Source organism: Numenius arquata, chromosome Z (genome assembly GCF_964106895.1).
Source record: "Numenius arquata chromosome Z, bNumArq3.hap1.1, whole genome shotgun sequence".
Classification (NCBI taxonomy): domain Eukaryota; kingdom Metazoa; phylum Chordata; class Aves; order Charadriiformes; family Scolopacidae; genus Numenius; species Numenius arquata.
Window position 1 is genome coordinate 48,593,298 of NC_133616.1, and position 27,898 is coordinate 48,621,195.

A 27,898-nucleotide genomic window follows, 5' to 3' on the forward strand; every position below is an offset into this window, starting at 1 on the left:
GGTAACTTATGAGCAATACCAAGATGTAGTGAAGCTATGCAGGGGGAAAATTAGAAGGGCCAAAGCTCAAGCAGAACTTAAGTTGGCCACTATGGTTAAAGGTAACAAGAAGAGGTTCTTTCATTATATTGATAGAAAAAGGAAGACTAGGGAAAATGTAGGTCCACTGATAAATGAGGTGGGTGCCTCAGTGGTGGAAGACACGGAGAAGGCGGAGTTACTGAATGCCTTCTTTGCTTCAGACTTCACTGCTAAAACTGTCCCTCATGAATCCCAGACCACGGAGACAAGGGGGAAGGTCTGGAGAGAGGAATAATTTCCCTCAGCAGAGGAGGACTGGGTTAGAGACCACTTGACCAAACTAGACATCCATAAGTCCATGGGCCCTGATGGGATGCACCTGCAAGTGCTGAGAGAAGTGGCAGATGTTGTTGCTGAGCCACTCTCCATCATCTTTGAAAGGTCATGGAAAACAGGAGAGGTGCCTGAGGACTGGAGAAAGGCACATATCACTCCAGTCTACAAAAAGAGCAAGAAGGAGGACTCAAAGAACTACAGGCTGATTAGTCTCACCTCTGTCCCTGGGAAGGTAATGCAGTGACTCGTTCTGGATGTCATCTTCAAACGTATTAAAGAACAGGAAGTTATTGGAAGTGGTCAACACAGATTTACCAAGGGTAAATCATGTTTGACCAATCTGATTGCTTTCTGTGATATTATAACTGGATGTCTGGATGAGGGGAGAGCAGCAGATGTCACCTACCTTGACTTCAGCAAGGCTTTTGACACTGTCTCCCATAACATCCTCATTAGGAAATTAAGGAAGTGTGGGCTAGATGAGAGGGCAGTGAGGTGAATTGAGAACTGGCTCAGAGGCTCAGAGGGCAATCAGAGGGTTGTAATTAATGGAGCAGGGTCAAGTTGGAGGCCTGTAACCAGTGCTGTCCCCCAGGGGTCAATACTTGGTCCAGTCTTGTTCAACATATTCATCAATGACCTAGATGAGGGGACACAGTATATCCTCAGCAACTTTGCTGATGATACCAAACTGGGAGGGCTGGCTGACACTCCAGAGGACTGTGCTGCCATCCAGCGTGACCTGGACAGGCTGGAGAGCTGGGCAGAGAAGAACATAATGAGGTTCAATAAAGGCAAGTGTAGGGTCCAGCATCTGGGGAGGAAGAATACCAGATACCAATATAGGTTAGGGGTGGATCTGCTGGAAAGCACTTCTGAGAAGAAGGATCTGGAGGTCCTGGTAGATAGTAAACTATCCATGAGCCAGCAATGTGGCCTTGTCGCCAAGAGGGCCAATGGAGTCCTGGGCTGCACAGGGAAGAGTGTGGCCAGTAGGTCGAGGGAGATCATTCACCTCCTCTACTCTGCACTGGTGAGGCCACAACTGGAATACTGCATCCAGTTCTGGGCTCCCCAATTCAAGAGAGACAGGGAACTACTGGAGAAAGTCCAATGTGGGGCAACCAAGATGATTGAGGGTTTAGAGCATCTCCCTTATAAGGAAAGGCTGAGAGAGCTGGGACTCTTTAACCTGGAGAAGAGAAGGCTGAGGGGAGACCTTATCTATGTTTATAAGTATCTAAAGGGTGGGCTGAAGAAGGATGGAGCCGGACTCTTTTCAGTGGTTCCCAGAGACAGGACAAGGGTCAATGGGCACAAGCTGGAACATAGGAAGTTCCACTCAAATATGAGGAAAAACTTCTTTATGGTGAGGGTGACAGAGCCCTGGAACAGGCTGCCCAGGGAGGTTGTGGAGCCCCCTTCTCTGGAGATCTTCAAGACCCGCCTGGATGCAGTCCTGAGTAAAGAGCTCTAGGCAATCCTGCTTTAGCAGGGGAGTTGGACTAGATGATCTCTAGAGGTCACTTCCAACTCTGACAATTCCATGATTCCATGATTCTGTGATTTAACAGTCATTTACACAAGTCTAAAGTGAGTACAGAATGCTTGCAGATTAGAATAGTGCATTTTATATTTACCATACACACATTTTACTCTGATATAAGAGATTATACTGGGGTACGAGCTCACTGGGATGTATACTAAAGTTAGCAAGCATATAGGAATTAATCTTAAAAACACAGCTCACCAGAATGCTCTGTCCCAGCCTTTTAAACATACACAAGCAAACAGATTTTGTATCCTCCAGAGAACAATGCAGTCAAAGCCTCTGTACAATATATCATATTTCTAAAATCTTCACCCTTGCTAATATCAGAAATAGTGAAACGTCACTAGTCATTTTGGAAGCCTAGCAACTCTAGCTTACTTCATCTAAATTGTCAGAGCTGCTATGAGAGTAACAACAATGAGGAAATACCACAAATTACATCCATTCTTGGCCATCCAACTCTGCCTTCTAACTACAGTAGTAGAACTGCATTATCATTTCAATAAGTTCACTGTGAAATCCATATTTAGCACATTCTTTTAAAATGACTGTGCACCTTTCATATTCATTAGACAAGCCCTGCTTTGCTAATTCAGGAGAAATCTCCTTTTAAAGTATTTAAATCTTGTCTATCTCTGGCAACTTTGTCCACAGCACATTTTATTAAGTAAATATGAAGCTAACGAAGATCCTTTAGCAGTCTTCTGCAATCATACTCACCTATCATGGAAAGTAGGTATCTTAGAGGGGCATCGCAAGTATTGCTTGAATCGAAGCTCAAACGCCTGTCCTATGGTGCTGATGACATCCTGAGCCAGGCCATCACAGCATTCCAGTACATGACAAGCTAAATGAAAAAGATTTGACACATGCACCTGCAAATTATTGTTTATGTCATGTTATTGTTATTATTATAACAATATTATTAGAAATTATTGTTTTGTTATGTTATGCAAATTATTGTTTATGCACCAATACATGACAAAACACCCACACCTCAGGCATAGTTGCCCTATTCATAGTGTGTACATTTCAATAAAACCCAAATCTGGCACAGTCAGTCCAGGCAATGTGGTGTCTTTAAAAGTTAAGTGAAATTGCTCTGGTGTGTAGCTGCAATAGACAAAACCACAAATCAGTTCCACAACCTTAACAAGTCCATGAAGACAAGAAATATCATAAAATTTCACTTGTTATTACCTGAATGCAATAGAATATATAAGAATTCTAAGCTTTAAGTTGAAATTATAAAAATATTAGTAGATGTATCAACCAAAAAAAAGCTTTCTTGCTTTCCTCAACTTTATTGCCACTTCAGTTTTATGTCTAATCACCCCAAGTTTGAAAGCTGTTCGCTTCCTTTGAGTTTCCAGAATTTCCCAAATTTCAGGCTGAGGGAGGAGCAGTAACTAGGATCCTTCCTAGATCCCAGGGCCTGATCTGATTCCAGTAATACAGTGGCTGGTACCTTTTCCTGCTTCTCTGTATGGGATCACTGCAGGATCACTGGGGAACACAGCCAGGACACCGGTTAACTCCAGCACTCCCCCATGTGCTACCTCTCTGAACCCACTGTTGAGAGAGGCAGTAAGGAGGGAGGCTGGCAGTAAAAGCTCTCTTACTATGGGAGACTGAGAAATCTTTATTAGCTTTATCAGCTTTATCTGAGCAGCCAAATCCATCCTGGTTTTAAATCAAAGAGTGGCTCAGAGGTATCATCTTTTGTGACAACATAAACAGGCGAACTCATGAAGCTTTCACCTAACAGGAATATAGATGGGTGTTAAGACCTGGAAGCTAAAGATCTAAATGAACGATATCTTGGTGATATTCAGAAAAGTCCAGGCAAGTTCATTTTTCATATTTAGAGCTGGACAAGCACATGGTTTATTGGCTAGAGCCTGGATTGGATTTGAAACTCTGGTTCTTTTCTAAGACCTCCCATAGTACGGTAGGATCTTGTTCAAAGTTACTAATTTCTATCCCCCCCCGACTGCTTTAATAACCTGAATATAAATTCTTCAGCTGAAAAACTGTATTTTAGTATATGCCCGGTGTCCAGCTTAGTGGATTCAAGTGCTTTGGATGCCAATATCCTACAAATAAGGATTGGTTGCAGCATTTGTATGACACAATTTTAGTTAAAGCAATACAGGGAGACTGAGGAGGTTTAACAATGACTTCTCAGAGGCTGATCTGCTGGACAGACTTCAGAAGAGACCAGAATAAAGGGCCAAGAAGCTTGCAGTTATGCAGGTACAGATTGGCAAGGGCATCATGCTATCTCTCCCTCAGCAGCAGCAGCACCTAACGCAGTATGAGACAGCAACAGTCACAGTGCTGCCCTGCTAAACAGATCCAGTGATGCTGTCTTTTCACCTTATAGCATCTGGTGTGCCAACCAGCAGGCTGAGGCAATGCCTGATTCGGGAGAAATATCCTTAGCGGCATGTTGAAAGTGGATTCAGCAGCCAAAACCAGGACCTCCATGTGTTCAAAGACAGAGGAGGACAACCCTGGTCTAGCAGCAGGATATTTGCTGTTTACCCGCTCTGCACCACTGCTACAGGCAGTGAACAATCAGCCCCCAGAGAAGGTACAGACTTATCTCCACGAATGTGGACTGAAAGTAGTTAGCCAACCAAAGCTATAATTTTTGCACTGTATAACTAGAGTGGAGATTTAAAGGGGTTATATTGCTCACTGCTAAACCTGTCTGGAGCTGAAATGAAACATGAGTCATTAAGTAGTTTTGGTAGGAGACATAATGAGCAACCTGTTTCCTTGGATATGTGAATGGACTTTCAGTAGGTAGGAGATGCGCTTCTTGTAAAAGAATGAGAGAGTTTGGCTCACATAGAGATGATGTCTTCTGAATGTTACAGCGGAAGACAGTCAGCCTTTAGATTGCTAGATCCAGAATACAAAGCATCAAGAGACCTTTTCCATCCTTGGGCAGAAATTAATTTAAGATGCAAGTGAGAGCTAGATTACTCCAAACAATAACTGGCATCATCCATCTTTTTAAAACAATGCAGGAAAATGAAAGGAAGAGGAACAGAAGTTTTCTGAAGGATGGAGGATGTGCACTGCAACTGGTGACCTACAGACTTCACTCTGTCAATCCTTTCCTTAAGAAAACTGAGAAATTACTTGAACTAAATACATCATAGGAAGACAATACCAGGTGCTTAGATGACTCCTCTATCTAGGATAGACTAGGTCAACAAGCAACAGTGACAGAAAGCTAAGGCTAAACATTTAGATATTAAGGAACATAGTCCATGAGACAGTTTTTATATAAAATCCTCTCACACAGGAACAGAAAACAGAGCACAGGGCTCTTCCAAATCCTACAGTCCAAATGTCCAATCTACAATGCTGGTCCACTGCATTGCTACTGAGATCTCTCAGTACAACTAGATCAGTCTCCAGTTTAGCAGAAGGGTACTGCTGAAGCAGGTGGGGTTGAGAGAAACTCTGCATCATGCAGCCTGCAGTCTGATGCCAGAGCCTTTCTAGTGGGGGACACATCATGTTGGAACATAAAGCATGGTAAAGAACTAGACTATGTCCCTACGTCCCACTCCGCATAAGATTTCTAGGTGTTTCACTAATATTCAGCATATTAGTGTGCTTAGTGCAAGTATTATTTATGACCTAGTGCTCTCAAGTCTGGACATTTCTGCATATGGACACAATAGATTGTTGAGGTATGCAAAATCATTAAAGGTCACAAAATATGGAAGCTATTGAATTAGTTGTGCCCATGGCAAGGGCTTGCAGGTTTGACATTTTGGAGTTAAAGTGTCTGAATTCTGCAGAAATCCAATTGGAAGTGAATGAGTCTTTTTTCTGAGCTAGTCTTTTTTTCTCTATGAATCTATGAATATTAAATAGATTCCCAGGTACATTTTACAATACTTTGTATCTAGCATTAAGACCTAGTAATGCTTTCTGCATTACAAGTAGGAATGTTTTCTGTACTTATTATTTCAGAATGTAATTTACACGTATTTTTGAGGATTTGAACTGGATCTTAGTCGTTGAAGACAATCAACAAGAGGTTCCCTCTTCCTGACCAATTGCTCATAAAGCAATATAACCTTGAATAAAACTTCTCTGAGAAAGAGGATTACAGCCTCCAGCAAGCTGGCTCAAAAGCTCTCTATTTGGTAAAGAATCTGATTCTGCCAGGAAGAATTAGGAAAGTACTGAGAAGACCTAACAAATTGAGCCACCTCATCAGAAGACTTAATCAGAGGACTGCCCAGTTCTTGCATAGTGATTGGGTGTAGGTAAGAGTTAGGTGTTGCCTAAAAGCTCACACAGCCAAGTAAGGCAAGCGTTTGATTTAAGAGATGAAGAGAATCCAAGTGATATTTGAAGATGAACTGCAGGCAAGATCTGTTCCAATTTTGAGAACCAACTTGCGCATGACTGTTCCTTGTTACACAATCTTTCCATGACTCTGTCAAAGACAATCCTTTTATTGGGCTGCATTTATTTTTTTCTGGAGAAGAAAAAAAGATCGACTGAATTATACCATGAATAATTCATATTTCTTGAGGGAAAAAAGATGCCAAATAGATATTTCTAACTTACCTCTCCGATTAACGGGATCCTTAGCTACATATGCAACATAGTCAGTTGTATCCTGTCAAAAAATTAAGATATCTATAATGAATGCAAAAAATCTTTGCACTGATCATAGCCAAAGATCACAGTCCAGAGTGTGTTTATTCCTGCGGGTAGACCCTCAAACGTCATGTTTTGCTCTACAGTTGTATATTATTTAACCCCCATAAAAATGTTTATAGGTTTTGGTACTGATGCCACCACTTTGCTTTCTCCAGAGAGTGATCTATTCCAGCAGAACTTAAAAATCTCTTCCAAGGTCTTTGAAAATCAATTAAACAAAATTTGTAGAATTTGGATCAGGCCTCATTTAGAAGTGAGTGAAATTACAAGTCCTCATCTTCAACTACCCAGAGAGTTTGGGTCAGAACACGAATATTCAACTGGTTCTGTGTCAGGAAGAGTGGGAGTAACAGTCCTGCTCCCCAGAAGTACTGAGCAGTAGCATTTATTTATGTATGACAAGCAAGTGTGTTTACTTTACTGACTACTGCGCCATATGGCACAGAGGTGCTCTGCCACCTCTGTGGCAGACTCCCAGGACACTCTCCTCCACCCTCTGGGCTGCTTCCAGCCATCCCTGCTGCCACATGTGAGGCAGATTTTCTGGCATGAGCAGGCTGACATCTTCTTTGGGGATTTTTGTTTGCTTTCCTGCCACCCTCACACTCCTGTGCACAAACAGCACAGATTTTTATCATTGTGCAGATGAAACAGAAAGACCAGTGCTGGCACATCCAGAAAATTACATATATCCTTGATGCAATCAGGAAGTCCTGATTAGATCCAGTATTTCCTGACACCCCTGGCTAGTCAGGTATAGCTAAACCTTACTGAGGAATATATAGGATACACTACAGCAGGCTGCATAAATGTACCCATGGCCTTTTCAGGGGACTGCTCCAAGACCATTGACAATTATGTCAAGATCCAATGTCAAGATCTAATGTCATAACATTATGTTAAAAATAGACTTCTTTAGCTTAGCTTTCTCTAACCCAAGCATGCACACACACCCCTACCCCAAAATAAATCACTGTGCTGCATGTATATAGAACTTCCTTCCTAAGGCAGCCATATCATTTAATGTGCTATTGGAAGGCAGTCGGACACAGCAGTGATGAGGTTGGACTGTAAAAAAAAAAAAAGCAGAGAAGAATAGCCCTAGCATTTAGTCCAGAAATTTCTAAAGCACCTAGTGACATAGTGGCTGGGCAATGACTTGAATGAAAGTAACTATGCATATCAACAAGTAACCAGTTGAGAAAATTAGCTATGTCTATAGTAGCAAATAAAACTAGCTAAGGTAAAGACTGAGAGTTGTCCCACAGTTGTCCATACTGTTTAATTGTTGCTAGTCTCCCTTGCCCAGCTGTGCTGGTTTCCAGCACCATGCTCCGAAATTCTCTGAGGGACCAGAGCATTGATCCCAAGAGAATACTGTGAGAGAAGAGAGTGAATGTGTGGATGTAAATTGCACTGTGATGTTTAGTTTTGGGGCCAGAAAACAGGCCACAGATCATTTATTTACTAGTACAGACATAGCTAATGGATACATTTATGCCTGAGTAAATCATAGATCTAGCTCATAGCTAGCATGGGTGTGAGAAACTAGAACCACCTACTCTTTCTTTCATCTAAAGCTCTCAAATTCAAGCTGATTATGACAAACCAAGCTAAGCTAGGCACATTTCACAATGGTTAAATTGGAATACTCCCATCAAATGGCTATACAGGGCTGGGTTGATGCAACAAAGTGGTCCCTGACATTCAAGGACTGAAGACAAGTATGAATGAGCTATAATTTTTACCTCAAAGAAATTGCATTGCAGTGTTAAAATTTGGAGGAAGGGCTGAAATTGAAAAACTACTGCCTTCAGGGACCTCTGAGAGACCTGACTTATTAGATCTTATGAGATCTACCTCTCCAAAATTTCAGCAGGCATCTCCAAAAACAGGTATCTTGTCTAGCCACCTGGAAACAGCCACCTGAAATGACTATGGATGAAAAATACTTAGTGTATCATAAGCAGGGGCCAAAGAGAGCTAAAGCAGATCCAGAACACAGTCTTGGAAGTGAGTTAAAAATGATTGTGAAGTGATGCGTAAAAGGATTTTGAGGAAAGATTTTTAAGCTCCCATGTACTGACACAGCCAGAAACTATCTGACTCATTACAAAGGGGAATATTGCATATATATATATGGTACTCAAGCTGTTCTCCAAGACTGTGGAACACTTCTCCAGTGGGTATATTTTGAATGACTGAATGCTTAGGGAGTAGGAGAAAAGTTGCACAGCTAATTGCTGGCACGAATGCATGGCACATACCCAGAGCAGAAAAGTGGATGGGGTGAGGAGTGGGGGCAGCCTTGCTTCTAAATAAAACAAACTTCAAAATTCAAAATAAAGGAAGTATTTCCTGAAGCAACATGGGCACAGGTCTGCGTTCTTAGTTTAGTATGGCCTTTCTCCATCCATTTTAAATCTCATATGAGAAGATGAGCTTATGGGCTGGAGCTCAACTGTGTTTGAGAGATACCGTTTGGTTGTAGCACTCCACCAAGTGGAAATCATTAAGGGCTGATGAAAATTCTGTCTGGAGGAGCCTCAGATGTTTTAATAAAGCTGTGGCTTAAATCACATCCTTGCATCTTGTCTTTTTCCATGTGCACACAGGACAAAGGAACAAACTGCTTTATGAACAAGCTCTTGATTTAAAGTTGTGCCAGATACTAGTCCACTGAGACAAGCCTTCAGAACATCATTAGATACTCATACCTACCCTCTTCACCACCAGAATGAGATCACCATTCAGTGATCTTATTGGGAACACAACTTTACAATTTCACTGTCTCTTGTAGGCTCCCTTACAGAATGCAATTTGACTACTCTGGTAGCTCACTGATTCAGTAGAATGATTTTTATCTCTCTAAAACATTTGGAAGAGCTTGTTTACTCCAAATCCAATCTCTACTCCTGCTTCTCTTCTCTTTCCTGATAAATCACTCTATCAGTGGGCAGTTTGCAATGGTGTTTCCAGGACTTAGCATTTCAGATGGCAGATGGTGAGCAAAATATCTTCTTATGGAGGCAGGGAACTGTGCTAATCACTCCTCTGTCCACTTCAGGAATTGTTCATTTGCAGCATCCATTGCAACCTGTTGTATTTCAAAGCTGCTGTTGATCCATTTTTTGACCCCCAAATTATTATGATATGGTGTCCTTTTCCCTTTTGGAACTGAACTGAACTCATCCGAGCTATACTAAGAATGACGTTTGCTCTTCTGTTTTCTGAGGATAGTGAAATGAACAGAGAAAATGTCAAGGATCTTCAACTTAACAGAGTTGACCTGAGAGAATTAACTCACAAAGGCTAGAAATTGCCTTACCTATAGTACGTGACTGATAAATGACAGATAATCATACGATGGAGGAAGAGGCACACTCATTCAATTAATCCAGGTTTAAAAGCTTTCAAACCTCTAAGGTAAGAGGTGAGCAATGTCTCTGTTTTATAATTCTCCCATTGCTTCCTGGGTGACAAATACTTTTTAAGCACATTTAATGTGCTTTTGGAAGGACTGCTTATAAAAACAGGTAAAAGCGCAACAAGCAAGAGTCCGCCCTTTGATCCAAATGAACCAAATATATAGGTATATCTGAAAGTTCTGCAAAACAAGAAAAATCTGGGCTTTTTCTGAAAGCCCGTCTTCAAGCTGCATGAGTGTAGTGAATATACCTGAAGGCAGTATTTAGGACAGTTTTCTCAATGTCCACTTAAAGATGAGAAGAAAAAAAATAAATGCATATATTGCTATAAATATAATTGCAAGACAGTCTATTACTGTAAAAAGTACAAAATAAAAAACAGTCAGGACAAAAATTCATGTGATACCCATATGACTATACTACATTACTCTGAAAAACAGAGACCTGCTTATCAGTTATTATATGAATGCTCACAGCCCTTTGATACTTTTCATTTTAGTCATTCAAAGAGGAGGATTTATGACTACTTCTCAGTTGTTTCCCTCAAAAAGAGTTTGATGGCAACAATCAAGAATAATTTATGAAACAAGAAACAGGAGCTATTGTGGTTATATTTTTCTTTCAGTAAGCTATGCAATAAATTTTGTCACAAAGTCCTCATAAAGAAATATCTACGTCAGGGAAGGCTTTAAACAAATGCTTACCGGATCACCTCCAGACGCAAAGGAAATAGATTGCATATGGTGATTTGCTATGATCTGTATGGATCAAAAAGAGTAAGTGTGAGTCAGTAGGTTTTCTTACAGATTAGCTTTTTGATTCCTTTTTTGGTTTGTATGGGGTGAAAATCCAAAACCAAGATCAAAATGACCTCTGCATTTCACCTACCAGGAGTGCAAATAGCAGCATGATAATAGAAACAAATTTAAGGATGAACATATCTATTCTGGTGTTCTTTAAAACCTAGCAGGACATGGCAAAATTGCTAAATGTGCTCAAAACTCCAGTAAATCATATAGATCTGTCATACAGTACCTTTGGAGAAATTTTAATCTGCTGAAGTTCACTTTCTTTATTACAGATTGTGATGAATGGAGCAAGGGGTCCTATTCATCAAACACTCTGGCGAAATCAATGAAATCATGTCAATCTGCACACCAGCTACGGATTCTAACATTGCTTCCACTACCTACTGTGTCATTTTATGTCTCAAACACCAACATGTTTGCAATATGCAAACAGAATTTTGAATCTAGCTGCAATGTAGCATTGTGGACAAAATCTCAGGCATACTCCAGGTCATATGAAATTCAATTTGCTTACGTGCTATTTGAATTAATATGATATTTCTCTGGGAAGAGACAAATTGCCATGAACCTCTAATACAAGAACAGCTCTGCTCCATTGCTATTGTGAGATTTAACTTAGGAAATCTTTTAGTACTGAAATCATGTAACAACCAGGAAAGAAAAGGTTATTTGAAAGAAAATTTCACTCGATCATTGAGTCATAGACACCATCCCAAGGAATTAATCTGGTATAGGACAGGCGCCTTATCTAGTGCCTCAGAGCATGTGATAATAGCAATTTGGATCTTAATTGCTCACTTTGGAGAGGGTACCACATACTTTAGAAAACCATTTTGGAAAAAAATGAGGCTAAAAAGATATTCTCTTGACTATTCTCCCATCCTGCATCTTACAGACCTGAACTAGGAACTATCTTCCTTGCAAAGAAAAAAGCCTGACATGAGTTTCTCTGGATCTTGCTGCTTCACCAAGTTAGAGTGATGTAGTTCTTCTTTCATCTAAAGAATGCTTCATTTTCAATTTTCCTGCTTGTCCCACAGCAGCCTCTGAAAATGTGGTTAATTTTTAAGTGTTCAGTGGTGAACCATCATTCCCTTATTTGTCAGTGAGGACTTCCTTTTCTTTTTCCCATAAAGAAGTGATCCTTACAATAGGGATGAACTAGTGAAGATTTGTTACACATTTAATATTGTCACTAGCTTGAATTGTGCAGATAACCCGATCTTTTAGTTCAGCATGTAAAAACCAAAAATTATTTCAAATTACCTCAAAACTTATTTTTCCAGATTTTAAGAAAACTGAAGAGTGCTTGAAACCATCAGTTCAATTCAGACACTTTTTTTTTTTAATTCCACAGCTAAACAGTTTAGTCTAGGTTGAGGCAGGGGTATTTTCCCCCCTCCAATACCAAAAGGGAAACAAGGCATAGGAAATTACCAACACTTTGCATTGTTTAAAATGAAACAATTCCTAATGTTGGCACATAGTGTAGAAACATTTGAGTCTATCCAATCTGCATTTTAAACAAATAAACAATATAAAACAAAAATTCAATTTCCACTCATCCCTGCTTAACATGTTCACAAAACTGTGCAATTGCTTTCCTCATACCCCAAGGGCCAAAACCACTGTCTTGTCCTTTCTTGCCTTCCAGCTCGTCTGGGAAAAAGAGGCTACCACAGAGTTTCACATCCATCCTTTTGGGTGTGGGGTCTCAAAGGGTAAAGAAGCTGGGCCATGCCTATTTTAAAATCAAATGCTTGGCACAAACAAGAAACAAGGGAGACCACAGTCAGACTGGGAATCTTTGAGAAATCAGATGTTTCCCAGGCCTGCAGCACCCAGACCAAGTCTATCTCAAAAAGAATGATGTGAGAGAAAGATAAACAGTTTTGACAACTCAGAGAAAAGTCAAGACATCTGGGGAAGGATTCTTCCCTGGGATAAATCAGTTTAACTCCATTTCTACCCTGACATTAGCTGAAGACAAGGTGACTTTCAAGGTTTGGAACTTTTGTGGTAGATCTAATTAAGAATCAGGTTCCTATGCTAATGATCAGGGGCAAACTGTCCTTATGAAAAGCACTGATGTCTGTATTCTATAATAAGGCTCCAAATTACTGCAATCAACCATAATATATCTCCCACAGTCTCAGTGCTCACTGCAGAAGATTATGATGCTTTCTAAATAAGGATAATAATGAAGATAAATTAATGAAAACATAATAAACAGCAAGTTTTTTAATAGACATTGTATGCATTCTTTCATACTCTTTAATCCTGAGGCTCCTAAGGACAGCTGCAATGGTTTTTTTTTTCCCTCTCTAGCTGTATCTGGGCAGAAAGTTGCATGCCCTAACGCAGTATGTGTCTCACAGCAAATAGCACAGGAGTTACTGCGCATGTCTGTCTGCTTTCACTTTATATATAACCTGAGCAAGGGTTTTTCTCATCTCATACATCATTCACAATCCACTGCAGTGATTTCCCAAAGTCTGTCTGTACCTTCATCACAATGAAGAGGAAGAAATGGGCTGCTTGAAAAAAGCTGCCTTGTCTCTCTAAACACTGGCATTTCACTGCCCTGCAAAAACCCCCGAGGCTGTATTTTTAGCAGGCCTCAGGAAGAGATTGCCCTTTAAGGCTGTAAATGGGAAGAATGACAACAAAATCGGGGATGTGCATTCAATCCTTTAATCACTTATTGCAAATGCATCCCTTTTAACACTTGGAAAGTTTGTAACTGTACCCAACAAGAACTCCCAGGACCAGAAAATACCATTTCAAGTCATAGGTCTTTTAAGAGCAAAACTGAGCTATCCGAAACATGGCAAGAAGAAAATAATTCATCACAGCTGTGTTGACTACCAGAATAAACCATGACTCCTACTATGCTTAATATGCTGTTTTCATTCATTTTATAGATGTTATTGTGGAATAATAAAGCTTTGAGCAACTGAGTATTTTGGCAGACAGCAAATAATTGTGCAGTAGGATGTTCATCAAAAGCCTCACAAATGAATATGAGAGTTACACTTACCTGTTTTGTATCAGGAGTCATCAGGTTTAAGCTGGTGGTGGAGATATTTAGCATTATGCTCATTCCTGCAAACTGAAGATTGCTTTTTCCCAAGATGCTAGAAAGAACTTTGCTTGGTGGCTGTGAGAGGGAAGGGGGAAAAAGCACATTTTTGTTCTCTGTGTATTTAGGATTACCTTCATTATATGCAGGGTTAGCTGTAATTTTAAAGGTTTCTAAAAAGTTGCAGACTTTTCAAAGATCATTTCATTGCAACAGCTGTTTTCCTCTGGACATAATTTCTTATTTATATTACTACTAGTACTATTGATGATGATGATGATGATGATGATAGCTAGACCAGTATTCATCCACCCTTGACCTAACAAAGTGGGGGTTTTGTGAGATAGAAAAGTCTCATCTTCATCAAGGGACCAAGTGAGCAGACTAAGATGAATGCCTTAAGTCAGTATCTCAAAATGGCATGTTCTTATTCTGTAAAAACAACTTCAACTCCTGAAAAGAAATCTGTTGTTTGCTCTGTGTCTACTGATTGCTCTATGCCCTTCCCACATGGAAAATCAGACTCCCGTAATACTCATGGAGTGCTCACAGAAAGTGGTACACAGTGTCTTTTTGCTGGTAGACTTCTTAGCAGTAGGTAAAAGCCCAGCCATAGGCTAAAACCTCTGTACGCTACTGGCAAAACCATGAGGAAAGTACAGACTAGGAAAATTTATCTGAAATTCTGTTGCTGGGCAAATTTTATTCTCAGCCTGTAGACTTACTTTAAAAACACTATTTCTTTCCAATAACTAATAAGCAACATTGCTTCTAAAACCAGTAATACAGCAAGGTGTCACACTAGGCACTTGGGACTCTGTTCAACCTACTTTTCCAATGACATTTTGTGTCATTTTGCTTTCCAAGGAAAAAGATATTTTCCTCTTTACTTTCAGGTTTAAAAACAAAAGCCAGAGAACCTAGAAACTCCAATGAGATAAATTTGGTGGTAGGGGGAAGAGCAACAATTTTAATTTCTGAGAAAATTTTACCAATTTTGCTGTGACATATGTTGTCTCATATGCCTAACTACCAGGGGAAGATTCTCCATTGCAAACAAGCGGGATTTCATCCTATCCCTTTCTGCTGGGATTCTGCCTAGATGATGGAGCAGCTGGGGAAGCAGACAGAACTTTTCCTTCACCTGCCTGTTCTCCTGTGCCCAACACTACACACAAGGTCTATAATTAATTGCTTTCTATGCTCCTTCCTTAGAGTTAGCATTAAATCCCAGCTTTGTTAGCAGCCCCCTGGAAGAGCAGGCACTGCAAGACTGTTCAGAGCCACTTGCAGGAGCCAATTCGAGGCCTCCTCTACTCCTTGCCCGCAGATCCTAACTCCCACCACACAAATAAGAACAAAAACACAGTAGTAAGTGCGTCAGGCTAATGCCCACTGGACCTGCTGTCAATGCTGGCCACTAAGCATTGGCCACAGATGTTTTTGGAAAGAGCATAGGGAACAAAGGGTCATTTGGTATGTTCTCTCCATTTCCAGAAATCAATGATTTCCAAGATGATTGTCACCAGTAGAGCTAAGCTCCAAGAACAGATCTAATCACTTTCAAAACTATGTATATTTTTGGGCTCTGCAGTAGCTTCTAGTACATATTTCCACAACTTACTCATGCATTGTATGGAAAGGCATCCCTTTTTGTTTGTTTTAAGCCTGCAATCTATGAAAGAAAAAAAAGGAAAAGGAGGGGGTTTCAACTGTAGAAACATAAAGGCAAGCCACAATCTTTTTCCTTAGATGTACTCATACTTCTAGATGCCTATAAAAGTAGATCCTGACCAAAGGGTAAGAGGCAACATACAGTGGATGAAAACAGCCAATATTTTAAATGACTAATGATCTGCAATTCTCAAAGTTGCTTTAAAGTCACCTGCCTGCTATGCCTCGTCTCCTCTGTGTTGAACTAAGAAAATACAGTCAACCACACTACAAGAAAAGAATAATACCTTTCGTTTCTTGAAGGCTCCTTTGGCACCAGGCACAGCTTCACAAACATGACCGATTGCTTCCCTGAAGAGACAGAAAAAAGCTTTATGGCAAACGAATGTGTAGGTTTCTTCATTATACTTGAAATGCACTGGGAGAGAACAGCTTCAGACTGTATTTCTGCTCACAAGTGAGAATAGTTATCAGCTCAGTTACTCTCCTCTCAAGGCTAAAACAGGTGCCATATAAATTTAGGTTCCTTCAGTGTGAAGCAGAAGACAGTAAATAGTCTTACTGTTAGGAAGTTACTGTAAGGAAGAATATCTTGATAACTACAAAGGATAAAAATGTTTTCTTGCAATGCAAAAAAGACATTTTCTCACCCTAAATTAGAGCATTTGTCTTGATACGATCTTCCAAGTCTCACCTTTGCACCTTATTAAGCCACAAGGAATCTGATCAAAAGACATGTCTGTAATCAACATCACTTTACTCTTTTTTTTTTAAGCTTTCTTGTAATGTAAGGGTTAGTAACGATCATTTTTCTCACTACTATACTATGCATTTTTCCAATCAGAGCAAAACCATTTGGCTTTAGATAATATCAGAACCCTAAAATACTCCTGGTAATATGCATTTTGTATACAATACATGTGGTGTACAAAATTTTAATTGATATCTGTTCAATGTGATCTGAATATTTTATTTGTGGCTCTATTTTTACATTGTAAGCAAAATTAATGCCATTCTAACATTTTGCTTTAGTTCTCTAATATGGCTTCATTCTTCCCATTGCAGTCAGGCTGAGTGAAAGAAATGCATGTGGAAAATGAATTTGAATCCACACTCTCTCATAGAAGAGTAACAGTGTAATACAAAAACTCTTGAAATCACAGTGCTACAAACAAATCTTATAGATCCGTTCAGTATTTGACGACTTATTAACTGAATAGTCAACCTGGTCAGAATTTGGAATTTGTTCCCCTGCACTGAGAAACCTTCCTGTGACCATTAGCTACAAAGCTGTAACAGACTCGTCCCATTGATACTGTAAGACAGAATGGTTGCACAGAGACAAGTAAAGGTGAATTCTAAACTTGTTTAAGTGCTTTGAACATGGACTGAAACTAATTATATTACATTTAGACCTAAAAACATGCAAATATTTTATGAAAGAAAAAAAAGAAAAAAAATGGGAGACGAACTACAAGCCGAAGAACAGTCAAAAGAATCCAAATCTTGAAACACAACCTTGACAAAAACATAAATTATTTTAATTTTATTCCTTGTGCAGGATATTTCAACTACGCATTATGTGAATGCACAGGATCAACAAGTGAGTCAGGAGAGAAATGTCATATATGTATCAGCATTCAACATATAATGGCTCAGCAAACGTAAAAGATGCATCTGGTTGCCATCAGTAATTGCTACACCTTGGGCGCTTTTACCTAGGGCCCAATTCAAAGTTTGAATCACCTGAAAGAATTGCATGAATTTATTAATTTTTTGGGGTGGTGGTTGTGGGGGTGGAACAGGCCTTGCAGCAGGTTTAAAGTCCTGTCATTCTGAAAAAGTGTGAGATTTATAGTGAGAGAGTCACAAAGGGTTTCAGGCACACAATCCTATCTTCAGGTCTAGAGGAGATCTTTTTTGTTCCACAACTGGTCTTTTTCTTTTTTTTTTTTAACCCCAACTACCTCTGCTGATCTAATAAAACTGCCTCTCGCTACAAACCCTGCCTTCCATATGCTCTCAGACCATCACAGCTACAACTGCACTCCATCTCACAGCTCAACGCTTCTATTTAGTTCCCACATTTAGCACAATGCTTCTTTGTCTCCAAACAAGTGTTTTACTTAAAATAGCTACTAACTTTTCTTACAAAGCAAGTAAAAATCAGAGCAGCCCTGATGCATCTTAGAAATACAGCACAGCAAGCACACACACACTGATCATCATGATACTGAGACACAGGACACTCCTGAAAATGTAATCAGGAAAAAGAAATATTCTTCTTTGCCACCAAAAGTGCTTTTCTTTGACTGAGGAAAAGCAAATAGACATTATGTTATACAGAGCCATCCCCTCAGCCTTGCTACTGAGCTAAAAGTTGTGGTTTCCCACAACTGGTGGTTTCTTGCACCGATCCAAATCCTTTGCAGACCATGGGGTGGGAAGCCCAGGCCTGTGGCAGTCACCAGCCTACTGCTGTCTTTCAGACCTGTGCATTTTGCTTCTCCAGGTGTGTCTGAGCTGCCTTTTTGTCATCTTCTTTGTCTCCTCCAGTGGTCTGATTAGCGCACTCCAATCCCTCACAAGTTTTGTGTCTCACAAAAAGGATTTGTATTTCAGAGATATGAACTGTGCTTGAGGGCTACATTTGCCTGTAACTTCCTCTCTCTTCCTATTTGCTTCCACCATCTTCTTTCCCTAATGGCAACATGGAGCAGGTAGGAAAAAAAGGGAATTTTCAGGTCATTGCACCTGACACAAATGCTTACAAGCTTGTTATTTTTCTGGTACAGGGCTGGGATTTGTAGTGGTCTTGCTACTACCTCTTCTGCCTGCGAGCTCCTGATAATCAGATATAAAGCATGTTACACAATAGACCCATCTGACTCAAGGACCTTGTTGATCAAAACTGCCACTTGAGTGTAGGTGAGGAAATGCACCAGCTGAAGAGGCTGAAGCCCAGGACTGAGGGTTGGCAAGACAGCCTTGGTTACTGCTTGTACACCCTGCCTCAGCAGACCGGTAAAAGCACTAAGTGGCTGAAAAGCTAGGATATACATCCTCTCACTCAGTAACTAAGTGCTGTAGATCTTCCAACTACCTGCCTTCCTTTTAGTGAAATATCTCAGTTTTACTGAACTTGGTGTTCCCAAAGTCTGCAGGAAGACTGGAAGTGTGGGGAAGGACATGAGAAAGATGACAACTTGTTGAGATACATGTGAGATGAGGAAAGACATCTGAACATGAATTTGACAATTTTTTAGCTTTAGTTTTTGAAACTCTGTGAATATTAAATGTACCCAAACAACTGCAGGGTTTAACTTAACAATGTTTTTGGTGAAAATGCTGGGAACTTCAGAAAAGATATTCATAGATCAATTCTGCCTAGACAAGGTCGGAGCAGCCTGGCAGCAACTCTTTGTGTACCTGCAACAGAAGATCAGTACTTTTCCTACCTGTGAGTTAAGAAGTGTTAAAGAAGTATCTGATGAAAACAGGATGAAAAAGGACGGCCAAATATCTTCCACTTTTTCCAGGGGAAGGTTCCTTCATCTCTCTGTTCAGAATATTCTAGATCATTTAGGGGCGAGATCTTTATACAGATAGCCTGGTGATGTGGAAAAGACATCCTAAAGACTTCTTTTTGGCTCGGCAGCACAGGGCAGACATAAGCTTTTTTTGCAGCAAATCAAATTTGCAAATGCCTCTGCAGTATGAACGTCTTAGCCACAAGTCAAGCCCAGAAATAGATATTGCTGCTAGGTTGAGAATGCCATTACCTGACTTATGCATGGAAACACTTGTCTAAGGAAGGCAAAAGCAGACATTCTGGACATATCTGCATGGCTAAACAGTTGCACAGAGTTTGGAAAACCTGGATGTGACTTTATTCGCTTCCTTACCAAAACCAAAGTTATCCAACGTAGACACACATTACACCTTTCTAAGCCACATGCTGTTTCATTAGCCAGGCTCAGATAAATACCAGTGTAGAGTTATCTTGATCTCTTGTAAAATTCGGTACCGTACTGTCTACATGCTGAGTTCCAAATCTGTCCAAGAGTATTTTCTGCTTTGCAGATGGTCATACTGTGGAGTCATTTTCTTGGCACAATACATGTTGTGTAATTTGAATATAATTTCAGCATGCAAATTTATCCAGTGAAAAATTACAAATATGCATTTTCTGAGGCTGACCTATTCTGCTTTAAAGTGACTTGACATCTCTCTGAGACAGAAAAAAGACATTTTACGTTGCCATTAAAAAGGTTAATGCCCTGATATTTTTTATAGCTTTAGTCATATTTTACTCTGACTGTTATATAAAGTAGCCCACTCAGGAAGCTCAAATCTGTTCCTCTATGAAACACCATCCCATGAAAATACCCTCCCTTCTTGTGCTTTCAATGTGGGTTTTTTGGCTGTGATGCTATGTTTTGTTGTTGCTGGTTTAATTAATACAATTTAATTGACTAAAAACCAGAATTCTGGAACTCATATTTCAGGGAAATGATAGGCACACACAGAAATTGCACAGATTTTCTCAACGCATTTGGAAAAAGTATAGCCATCTCAAATATTGACACAAGAAACTGTGACTCGTTTTTTAGTGTGAAATGTTTTGTATGATGAGGCTTGAAAACTACCAATATTCTCTTGTCAATATCTTCTAGTATCCTACAGTTTCCAAGTTTATCTTTGCCACCTGCAAAGTGTAGGGCTTCACAGGTTAAAAAAGCAAACATCAAATGGTGGATTTTTTAAATGAAAGCATGACATGTCTAGAAGAACTGTGCAGAAGGCTCCCAGTTATTTTTTTAACAGTATTATATTCCTGCCAATGTTTTTTATAATTCATAAATCATTGCCGCATGTTGTACCAGTATTTGCTGAGGAGAAATAAAGTCTATACCAAATGTAAAAATAATTTGCTTCTGAAAAAGAAAAAAACAGAGACCAAAAATACTTTTTTAGAAATCAGTTTAATAATTGAAATATTATTTGTTCATTTGGAAAACAAGCAAAATGAGCACGTGCTGTCTGAAGAAGCACAGAGGACATTCACAAGCTCTGAAGACTAAACCAGGATATTACTCGTTTACAGAACTTTAAATGCCAACTGGCAAATTGACCATGTCTGGAAGATATAAGGCTGGAGAAGTAGCTAAGGAAAATGGAACAGAGAATATGGATAGGAAGGGGAGGCCAATTGTGTGGAGCGGATGCGCCTACTGCCACGAATTCAGAGTACCATGCCAGGAGTACCCCTGCAGGGGAACCCCCCTAGAAAGCAGCACAGAGACCATTTGCCACAGCAGTCCGACTGAAGTGAAGCCTGTTCTGACCACATACGTGACAGAAAGCCTGGAAGAAAAGGTTTGTGGAATAAGGCAACATTGGCAGATATGTCATGCAAGCTGTTGTCACTCGCAGAGCAAGGAGATGACGACTCCTTTTCTTCCCCTCAGCTCCTCATTTTGTTTCTTGAAATGGAGTTTTTTCACATGTAGAAAATCTACAAGCAGAAAATGAAAGGAAGCTGGCCAACTTCATTTTTGGTTTATTGAATAAACTTTACATAGTAAAACAGTTGGCTATGGCAACTGTTAGACATAGAGTACCACATGCTATTAAGTATGTAGTATGCAAGCTACCCAATGGTTGTTATTCTTACACTCCTTCATCTTCAGTGTGAGACTTCGATCAATCTGATAACAGAAGTCCATGCATTTGAGAGGACTCTTGCTTTTACTGCCAACAATCTTCTTATCCATTGCTATGCTCTACGACAGCTCTGTTCTCAGTATTTATAGATGATCTAACTTCAAGGAATACTTGAGGCAACTTCAGTACAATCTGTACCTTCTTTTGTAACATGCAAGTAAGTTTCAGAAATTCTGTTTCATTAATCAGTAACAAAGAAATCTATCTGATCTTGATGCCTTCTTCTAATAGAGCAGTTCTGAACAATGGGTTTAGTTTTAGATGTGTAGAGTGAAACTGTTTATCCAGTAACACAACTATTTTAGATATATCTCTTCAGTCTGCATGCACATACAAAACTGGAAGAAACATTCATTTTTCCTTATAGCTATGACAAATGTACACCGCCAACAGGAGACGCCAAAGAGGCATACAGCTGCTCCTCCACTGCTGAGAACACAATCATATATGTCTGCAATTAACCATTATTTAGACTCTGACAATCTTGGTCCAAAATTTGGGGTACCTTTGAAAGAGGAAACCTCTTAAAATACTGGTTGCAGCTTTTATGAACATAAAGTGGGGGTGTACAAAACCTTGATGTTGAATGCTTACCTACAAAAGCCTTCCTTCTGCACAACCCTCCATCTATCAAGAGCAAAGTCAATGATAGCAAAAAAACTAGAGAAAAATGTACTTGGAGTTTTACATCTGTTAGGTAGCTCCAATCCTTTAACATCTTTTTTAACCTTCAGGCTTTTTTACACTCAGCCTGGTCTGTTTAATCTAGCAGTGATCAGGGAGATGGAGAGAGAGAAATTAAAACTGTCTTCTGTTGCTAAATCAGGATCATAGTAACCTCCAAACTGGGTCCAGCCTCAGGTCATTTACTATATTATCTTTTCTCTAAAAAGTAGCCCATAGCAGGTATTTCAAAGGAAGGCATAGGAAACCTTACAAAAGTAAAATGAAAAAATTTAGTCTAACAAATACTTTTCACTAACCTCTAATTGGCTTCATGTCCAAAGCCAGACTTTGGAGATAGAGATCTTCCAAAACCTCTTTTTTATTAGAGGACTGAAGTTCTGACACTGCCCTTTCAAATAACCCCATAAGTTATATGACATCTTATAAATATAGAAGCCGTATTTGCCAAAAAGACTGTCCAGTTGTGACAAACTGTCTGGTGTGACTGGACATGTCATATAAATGACCCTCAAATACCTTATGTTTTTGATTCTCTGTGTAATCAAACTGCTGGGTGTTATTAGCAGAAGAACTTGAAAGTGTCTGTTTCCAAGGTGCTAGGCAGTTGTTAAATTTGCATTGTGATTTGCATTTAAAATATCTTAAGACCACTCTGCCTCAATCCTCCTGCTTCTGCAGGAGGAAGTGGAGTCACTAGCTTTCTGAAAACCCAGTGTACAGCTGTAGCCATTACTGCTTCCCTCACCATTTGGCTTTCAACTCTCCACTTTCCCCATTCCTTGACAGGCTCTTTGCTTTCTCACAAAGGCAAGTGAATGGTGGAACTCAATTAATTATTCTCACTCGGACTTTGCAGTACCATATATTACTCAGATTAATCCAAATATTAGCTAAAATTTTCCCCACTAATATTACATTGAAAATGAAACAATTAAATGTTAAACATACAAAATCCTATTTATTCTAACACATTTCTGTGCTAATGACACCTAAACTAGCAAATGTAAATTATGCCCTGACAGTATCAGGCACAATAGCTGTCATTGCCCCATTTAGAAGTGTGCTGTATGAATTATAAGGATGTCCCCACCCACTTTTGGGAACCCGGCTTCCTGGTGAACAGAACACTAGTCAGGACCCCATGCCTCCCTGAGCTTTGGTCCTGAAGCAGATGTGCACAAGGAAAGAGGATACTCATTCACATACAGCTGTGTACCTAGACTGTGGTGCGGCTATTCATGTTCTGCCATTCCCTAAGCACCATCCCCTAAACCCTACCACCTGTCCAGAGTCCACATAGCAGAAAGCAAGGGTGAACCACACTCACCTTCCAAGCAAGAGAGCATGTTAAGGAGCAGACTGAATACAGAATTCACTGCAGATAACACATTACCTAGCCGCCTTTAAAAATCATGGAGGTAACACTTCCTTTCCAATGTCTTCCATCCTTTTTTCATTGATGTTTGGTGACAGTAAATTTCTGCAAAGAATACAGATATGGCTGAGAGACTACATCAGGTGAACTTCATTCATACTGTTTAGCACTGGACTCGAACCCAGCTCTAAAATCTGGATTTCCATCATCTCCCATCCAGGAGCTTGGTATATAGACATAAATGGGTTTGGTTTTCACAATTAATAAAGATCAGACCCAAAATCAGGAGACGAATCTCTTACAAATTGTTCAGCCCAACAGAGTTCATGGAGAGTGTTGGGATCGGAGTTCGGATTCAGGTCCACTGCTGATATGAAGTATTCTGGTTCTCTGACCTACTTGCTATTAACACAGCATGCAATATAATGTTTTACTTAGCCTGGGGAGGTGTGACTTTCTGAAGCTGCATGCAGTAAACTGATTGCATTCAATTAGATACCAATGAACATGCAGCCTACTAGTCCAGACACTTGTACAACAAACAGTGCATGCAATATTATTCTAATTCAATATAGTGCATAACTACACTCATGCATACAACACAGTAGTGAAGACTCATTACACCATAACAGATTTAACAATAAGCGTACAAACATATTCTACGAACTGCAAACACTGCACGTTATAAAAGAATTTTACCTGATTTTTATTTTTTATTTTTAATAAACAGCCTGAGGGCACAAAGGGCCTGGCCACACAAGCTTAAGGGTGGGTGGCCGCTTTCTGTAACGATGATGGTAGGTTTCAGATGAACTTAGGACCACTTGCCACCTGCAGTTAGCTCAGTAGACTTGCCTGCTAGTCCTCCTGTTCCTCTGCTATGTTGAAAATTAAATGCTTCTGTTCATCTTGCTGCCCAAGAAAGTCATGTCAACTTCACATGTGTTACAAGAATTATTACCAGATAATTAATGATGCAACATGTGGATTCAGCTGGCTTTTATTTATCACTATGCATAATTGCTGGCCCTTAACTTCTGCATCCATTTATTTGCTTAAGAATTTACATGACATTACATTCATTACACAAAAGAATAAATACAATACAACTGATTAACACTACTCTAGTTCTCCTTTTTCTCCTGTTGTGAAAGAATATTGAAACTTCAAATGTGTAATGATAAAGGGAAAAATCCATCATAAATTGTACATTGCTGTTCATTTTTCCTCAAATCAGATCCAAAATGAGGATAACAATACCTTGTGTCAGGCACCAGCAAGGTTGCTAAGATCCAATGAAGAGTATGACAAGTGAAAGTGCTTGATCATAGAATCATAGAATCACAGAATGGCTAGAGTTGGAAAGGACCTTAAAGATCATCTAGTTCCAACCCCCCTGCCATGGGCAGGGACACCTCTCACTAGAGCAGGTTGCTCAAAGCCCCATCCAGCCTGGCCTTGAACACTTCCAGGGATGGGGCATCCACAACTTCCCTGGGCAACCTGTTCCAGTGCCTCACCACCCTCACTGTAAAGAATTTCTTCCTTATATCTAATCTAAATCTCTTCTCTTCCAATTTAAAACCATTGCCCCTTGTCCTGTCACCACTCTTCCTGACAAAGAGTCCCTCTTCAGCTCTTCTGTAGGCTCCCTTCAGGTATTGATAGGCTGTTATAAGGTCTCCCCGGAGCCTTCTCTTCTCCAGGCTGAACAACCCCAGCTCTCTCAGTCTGTCTTCATAGGAGAGGTGCTCCATCCCTCTGATCATCCTCGTGGCCCTCCGCTGGACCCGTTCCAACAGGTCCATGTCCTTTCTGTGTTGAGGACTCCAAAGCTGGACACAGTACTCCAGGAGGGGTCTCACGAGCGCAGAGTAGAGGGGCAGAATCACCTCGCGAGACCTGCTGGCCACACTTCTCCTGATGCAGCCCAGGACACGGTTGGCTCTCTGGGCTGCCAGTGCACATTGCCGGCTCATGTTGAGCTTCTCATCCATAAGCACTCCCAAGTCCTTCTCCTCGGGGCTGCTCTCCAGCCATTCTCCACCCAACTTGTATTTGTGCCTGGGGTTGCCACGTCCCAGGTGCAGGACCCTGCACTTGGCTTGGTTGAACTTCATGCAATTTGCACAAGCCCACCTCTCCAGCCTGTCTAGGTCCCTCTGGATGGCATCCCTTCCCTCCAGCGTGTCAACTGCGCCACCGAGCTTGGTGTCATCAGCAAACTTGCTGAGGGTGCACTCTATCCCACTGTCCATATCACCGACAAAGATGTTAAATAGTACTGGTCCCAGTACCGACCCCTGCGGAACACCACTCGTTACTGGCCGCCACCTGGACATTGAGCCATTGATTGTAACCCTTTGGATGCGGCCATCCAGCCAGTTCCTTATCCACCGAGTGGTCCATCCATCGAATCCATGAGTTTCCAATTTTGAGACCAGGATGTCGTACGGGACAGTGTCAAATGTTTTGCATAAGTCCAGGTAAATGACGTCAGTCGCTCTGCCCTTGTCTACCAAGTCTGTGGCAGTATTGTAAAAGGCCACAAATTTGTCAGGCACGATTTGCCCTTGGTGAAGCCATGTTGGCTGTTTCCAATCACTTCTTTATTCTCCATGTGCCTTAGCAAGGATTTCAGGAGGATCTGCTCCATGATCTTGCCAGGCACAGAGGTGAGACTGACCGGCCTGTAGTTTCCCGGGTCTTCTTTGTTTCCTTTTTTGAATATTGGAGTTATGTTCCCTTTTTTCCAGTCAGTGGGAACTTCACCAGACTGCCACGATTTCTCAAATATGATGGAGAGGGGCTTAGCAACTTCGTCCGCCAGTTCTCTCAGGACCTGTGGATGGATTTCATCAGGTCCCATGGATTTATGCACCTTCAGGTTCTTTAAGAGGTCTCGAACCTCGTCTTCTTGTACTGTGGGTGGTTCTTCATTCCCAGAGCCCCTGTTCTTGCCCTCCGTGACTTGGGCAGTGTGGTTAGGGCCCTTGCCAGTGAAGACTGAGGCAAAGAAGTCATTCAGTAGCTCAGCCTTATCCATATCCTGGGTGACCAGGTCTCCCGTTTCCTTCCGGAGGGGACCCACAGCTTCCCTCGTCTTATTTTTATCCCTGATATATCTATAGAAGTTCTTCTTGTTATTTTTCACATCCCTGGCTAGATTTAGTTCTGCCTGGGCTTTCGCTTGCCTGATCAGGTTTCTGGTGACTCGGACAGCTTCTCTGTATTCTTCCCAGTCTACCTTTCCCTGCTTCCACCCTCTATAGGCCTCCTTTTTGGTCCTGAGTTTGTCCAGCAGTTCCTTGTTCATCCACGCCGGCCTACTGGCTATTTTGCCCGATTTCTTCTTTTTTGGGATGCACCTCTCCTGAGCTTGGAGGAGGCAATCCTTAAATACCACCCAGCTTTTTTGGGCCCCTCTCCCTTCCAGTTCTTTTTCCCACGCTACCTTACCAATCAGATCTCTCAGGAGATCAAAGTCTGCTCTTTTGAAGTCCAGGGTAGCCAGCTTGCTGCGCACCCTCCTTGCTGCCTTATGAATCTTGAATTCTATCATCTCATGGTCACTGCAGTCGAGGCTACGCTTGAATTTGACATTCCCGACCAGCCCCTCCTTGTTGGTGAGGACAAGGTCCAGCACTGCTCCTTTCCTCGTTGGTTCCTCTATTATTTGTAGAAGAAAGTTGTCGTTGACACATTCCAAGAACTTCCTGGATTTCCTGTGCTCTGCTGTGTTGTCCTTCCAACAGATGTCGGGGTGGTTGAAGTCCCCCATGAGGACCAGAGCGTGTGAGCGCGATGCTGCCCCTATCTGTTTGTAGAGGGCCACATCCTCGCTGTCACTTTGATCTGGTGGCCTGTAGCAGACTCCTACTGTAACATCACCTGCCCCCTTGCTCCCTTTAATCCTGACCCATAAGCTCTCTGTCTTGTCTTCATCCATTCCCAGGTGAAGCTCCATACATTCCAGCTGGAATTGATCACTGCTTTAAGATAAATGTATTTCTGTAAGTTTTTACATTTTAATTTACAAAAAGGGAAAAAGCAAACCAAAACCAAGTCACAGGCCAGGTACGACAGCATCAGATGGCATGGGTTGATTTTCCCATGATTGTGACAAGGCAGGAAAGATTGCTGACCAAACCATGTACACAGGGGCTTCAAGACAGTTCCTGGAGTTGAAGTCACAGTTCTTCATTTGTCAGACTGGTCCATGTATACGTACTGATGTATATAATTTCCTAATGTATTAATTATGACAACTGGCATTTTCAAAGCCATTCAAAACATGTGGATGACCTTTCCCCATTACCTTTTTATTTAGAATGGGTGCCTAATTCTCTAGATAACTGGAAATTTTATCCCAATTTTTAAGTTATTTCTAAATGCTCACATGATGCTTTAAGTGCCCTCTGCAAGCACTAATTCATTTAATTACACAGTTGTCTGTGACTGGGACTAATGGTTTCTCCAAAATAACACCCAATGTTTGCAGCAGAG

At 40.8% G+C, this 27,898-nt stretch overlaps 1 protein-coding gene across 1 annotated transcript in view; it reads right to left on the reverse strand.

The window, feature by feature from the left end:
• The window catches only part of SHC3 (SHC adaptor protein 3), a 63,157-nt gene that overhangs the window by 8,441 nt on the left and 26,818 nt on the right, over positions 1 to 27,898 (reverse strand). The window contains exons 3-7 of the mRNA XM_074165922.1: positions 15,891 to 15,954; positions 13,888 to 14,007; positions 10,743 to 10,796; positions 6,515 to 6,566; positions 2,630 to 2,756 (exon numbers count right to left, since the gene is read on the reverse strand). Of these exons, the coding sequence (XP_074022023.1) occupies positions 2,630 to 2,756; positions 6,515 to 6,566; positions 10,743 to 10,796; positions 13,888 to 14,007; positions 15,891 to 15,954 (417 nt within the window). The remainder of the gene's footprint in view (positions 1 to 2,629; positions 2,757 to 6,514; positions 6,567 to 10,742; positions 10,797 to 13,887; positions 14,008 to 15,890; positions 15,955 to 27,898) is intronic.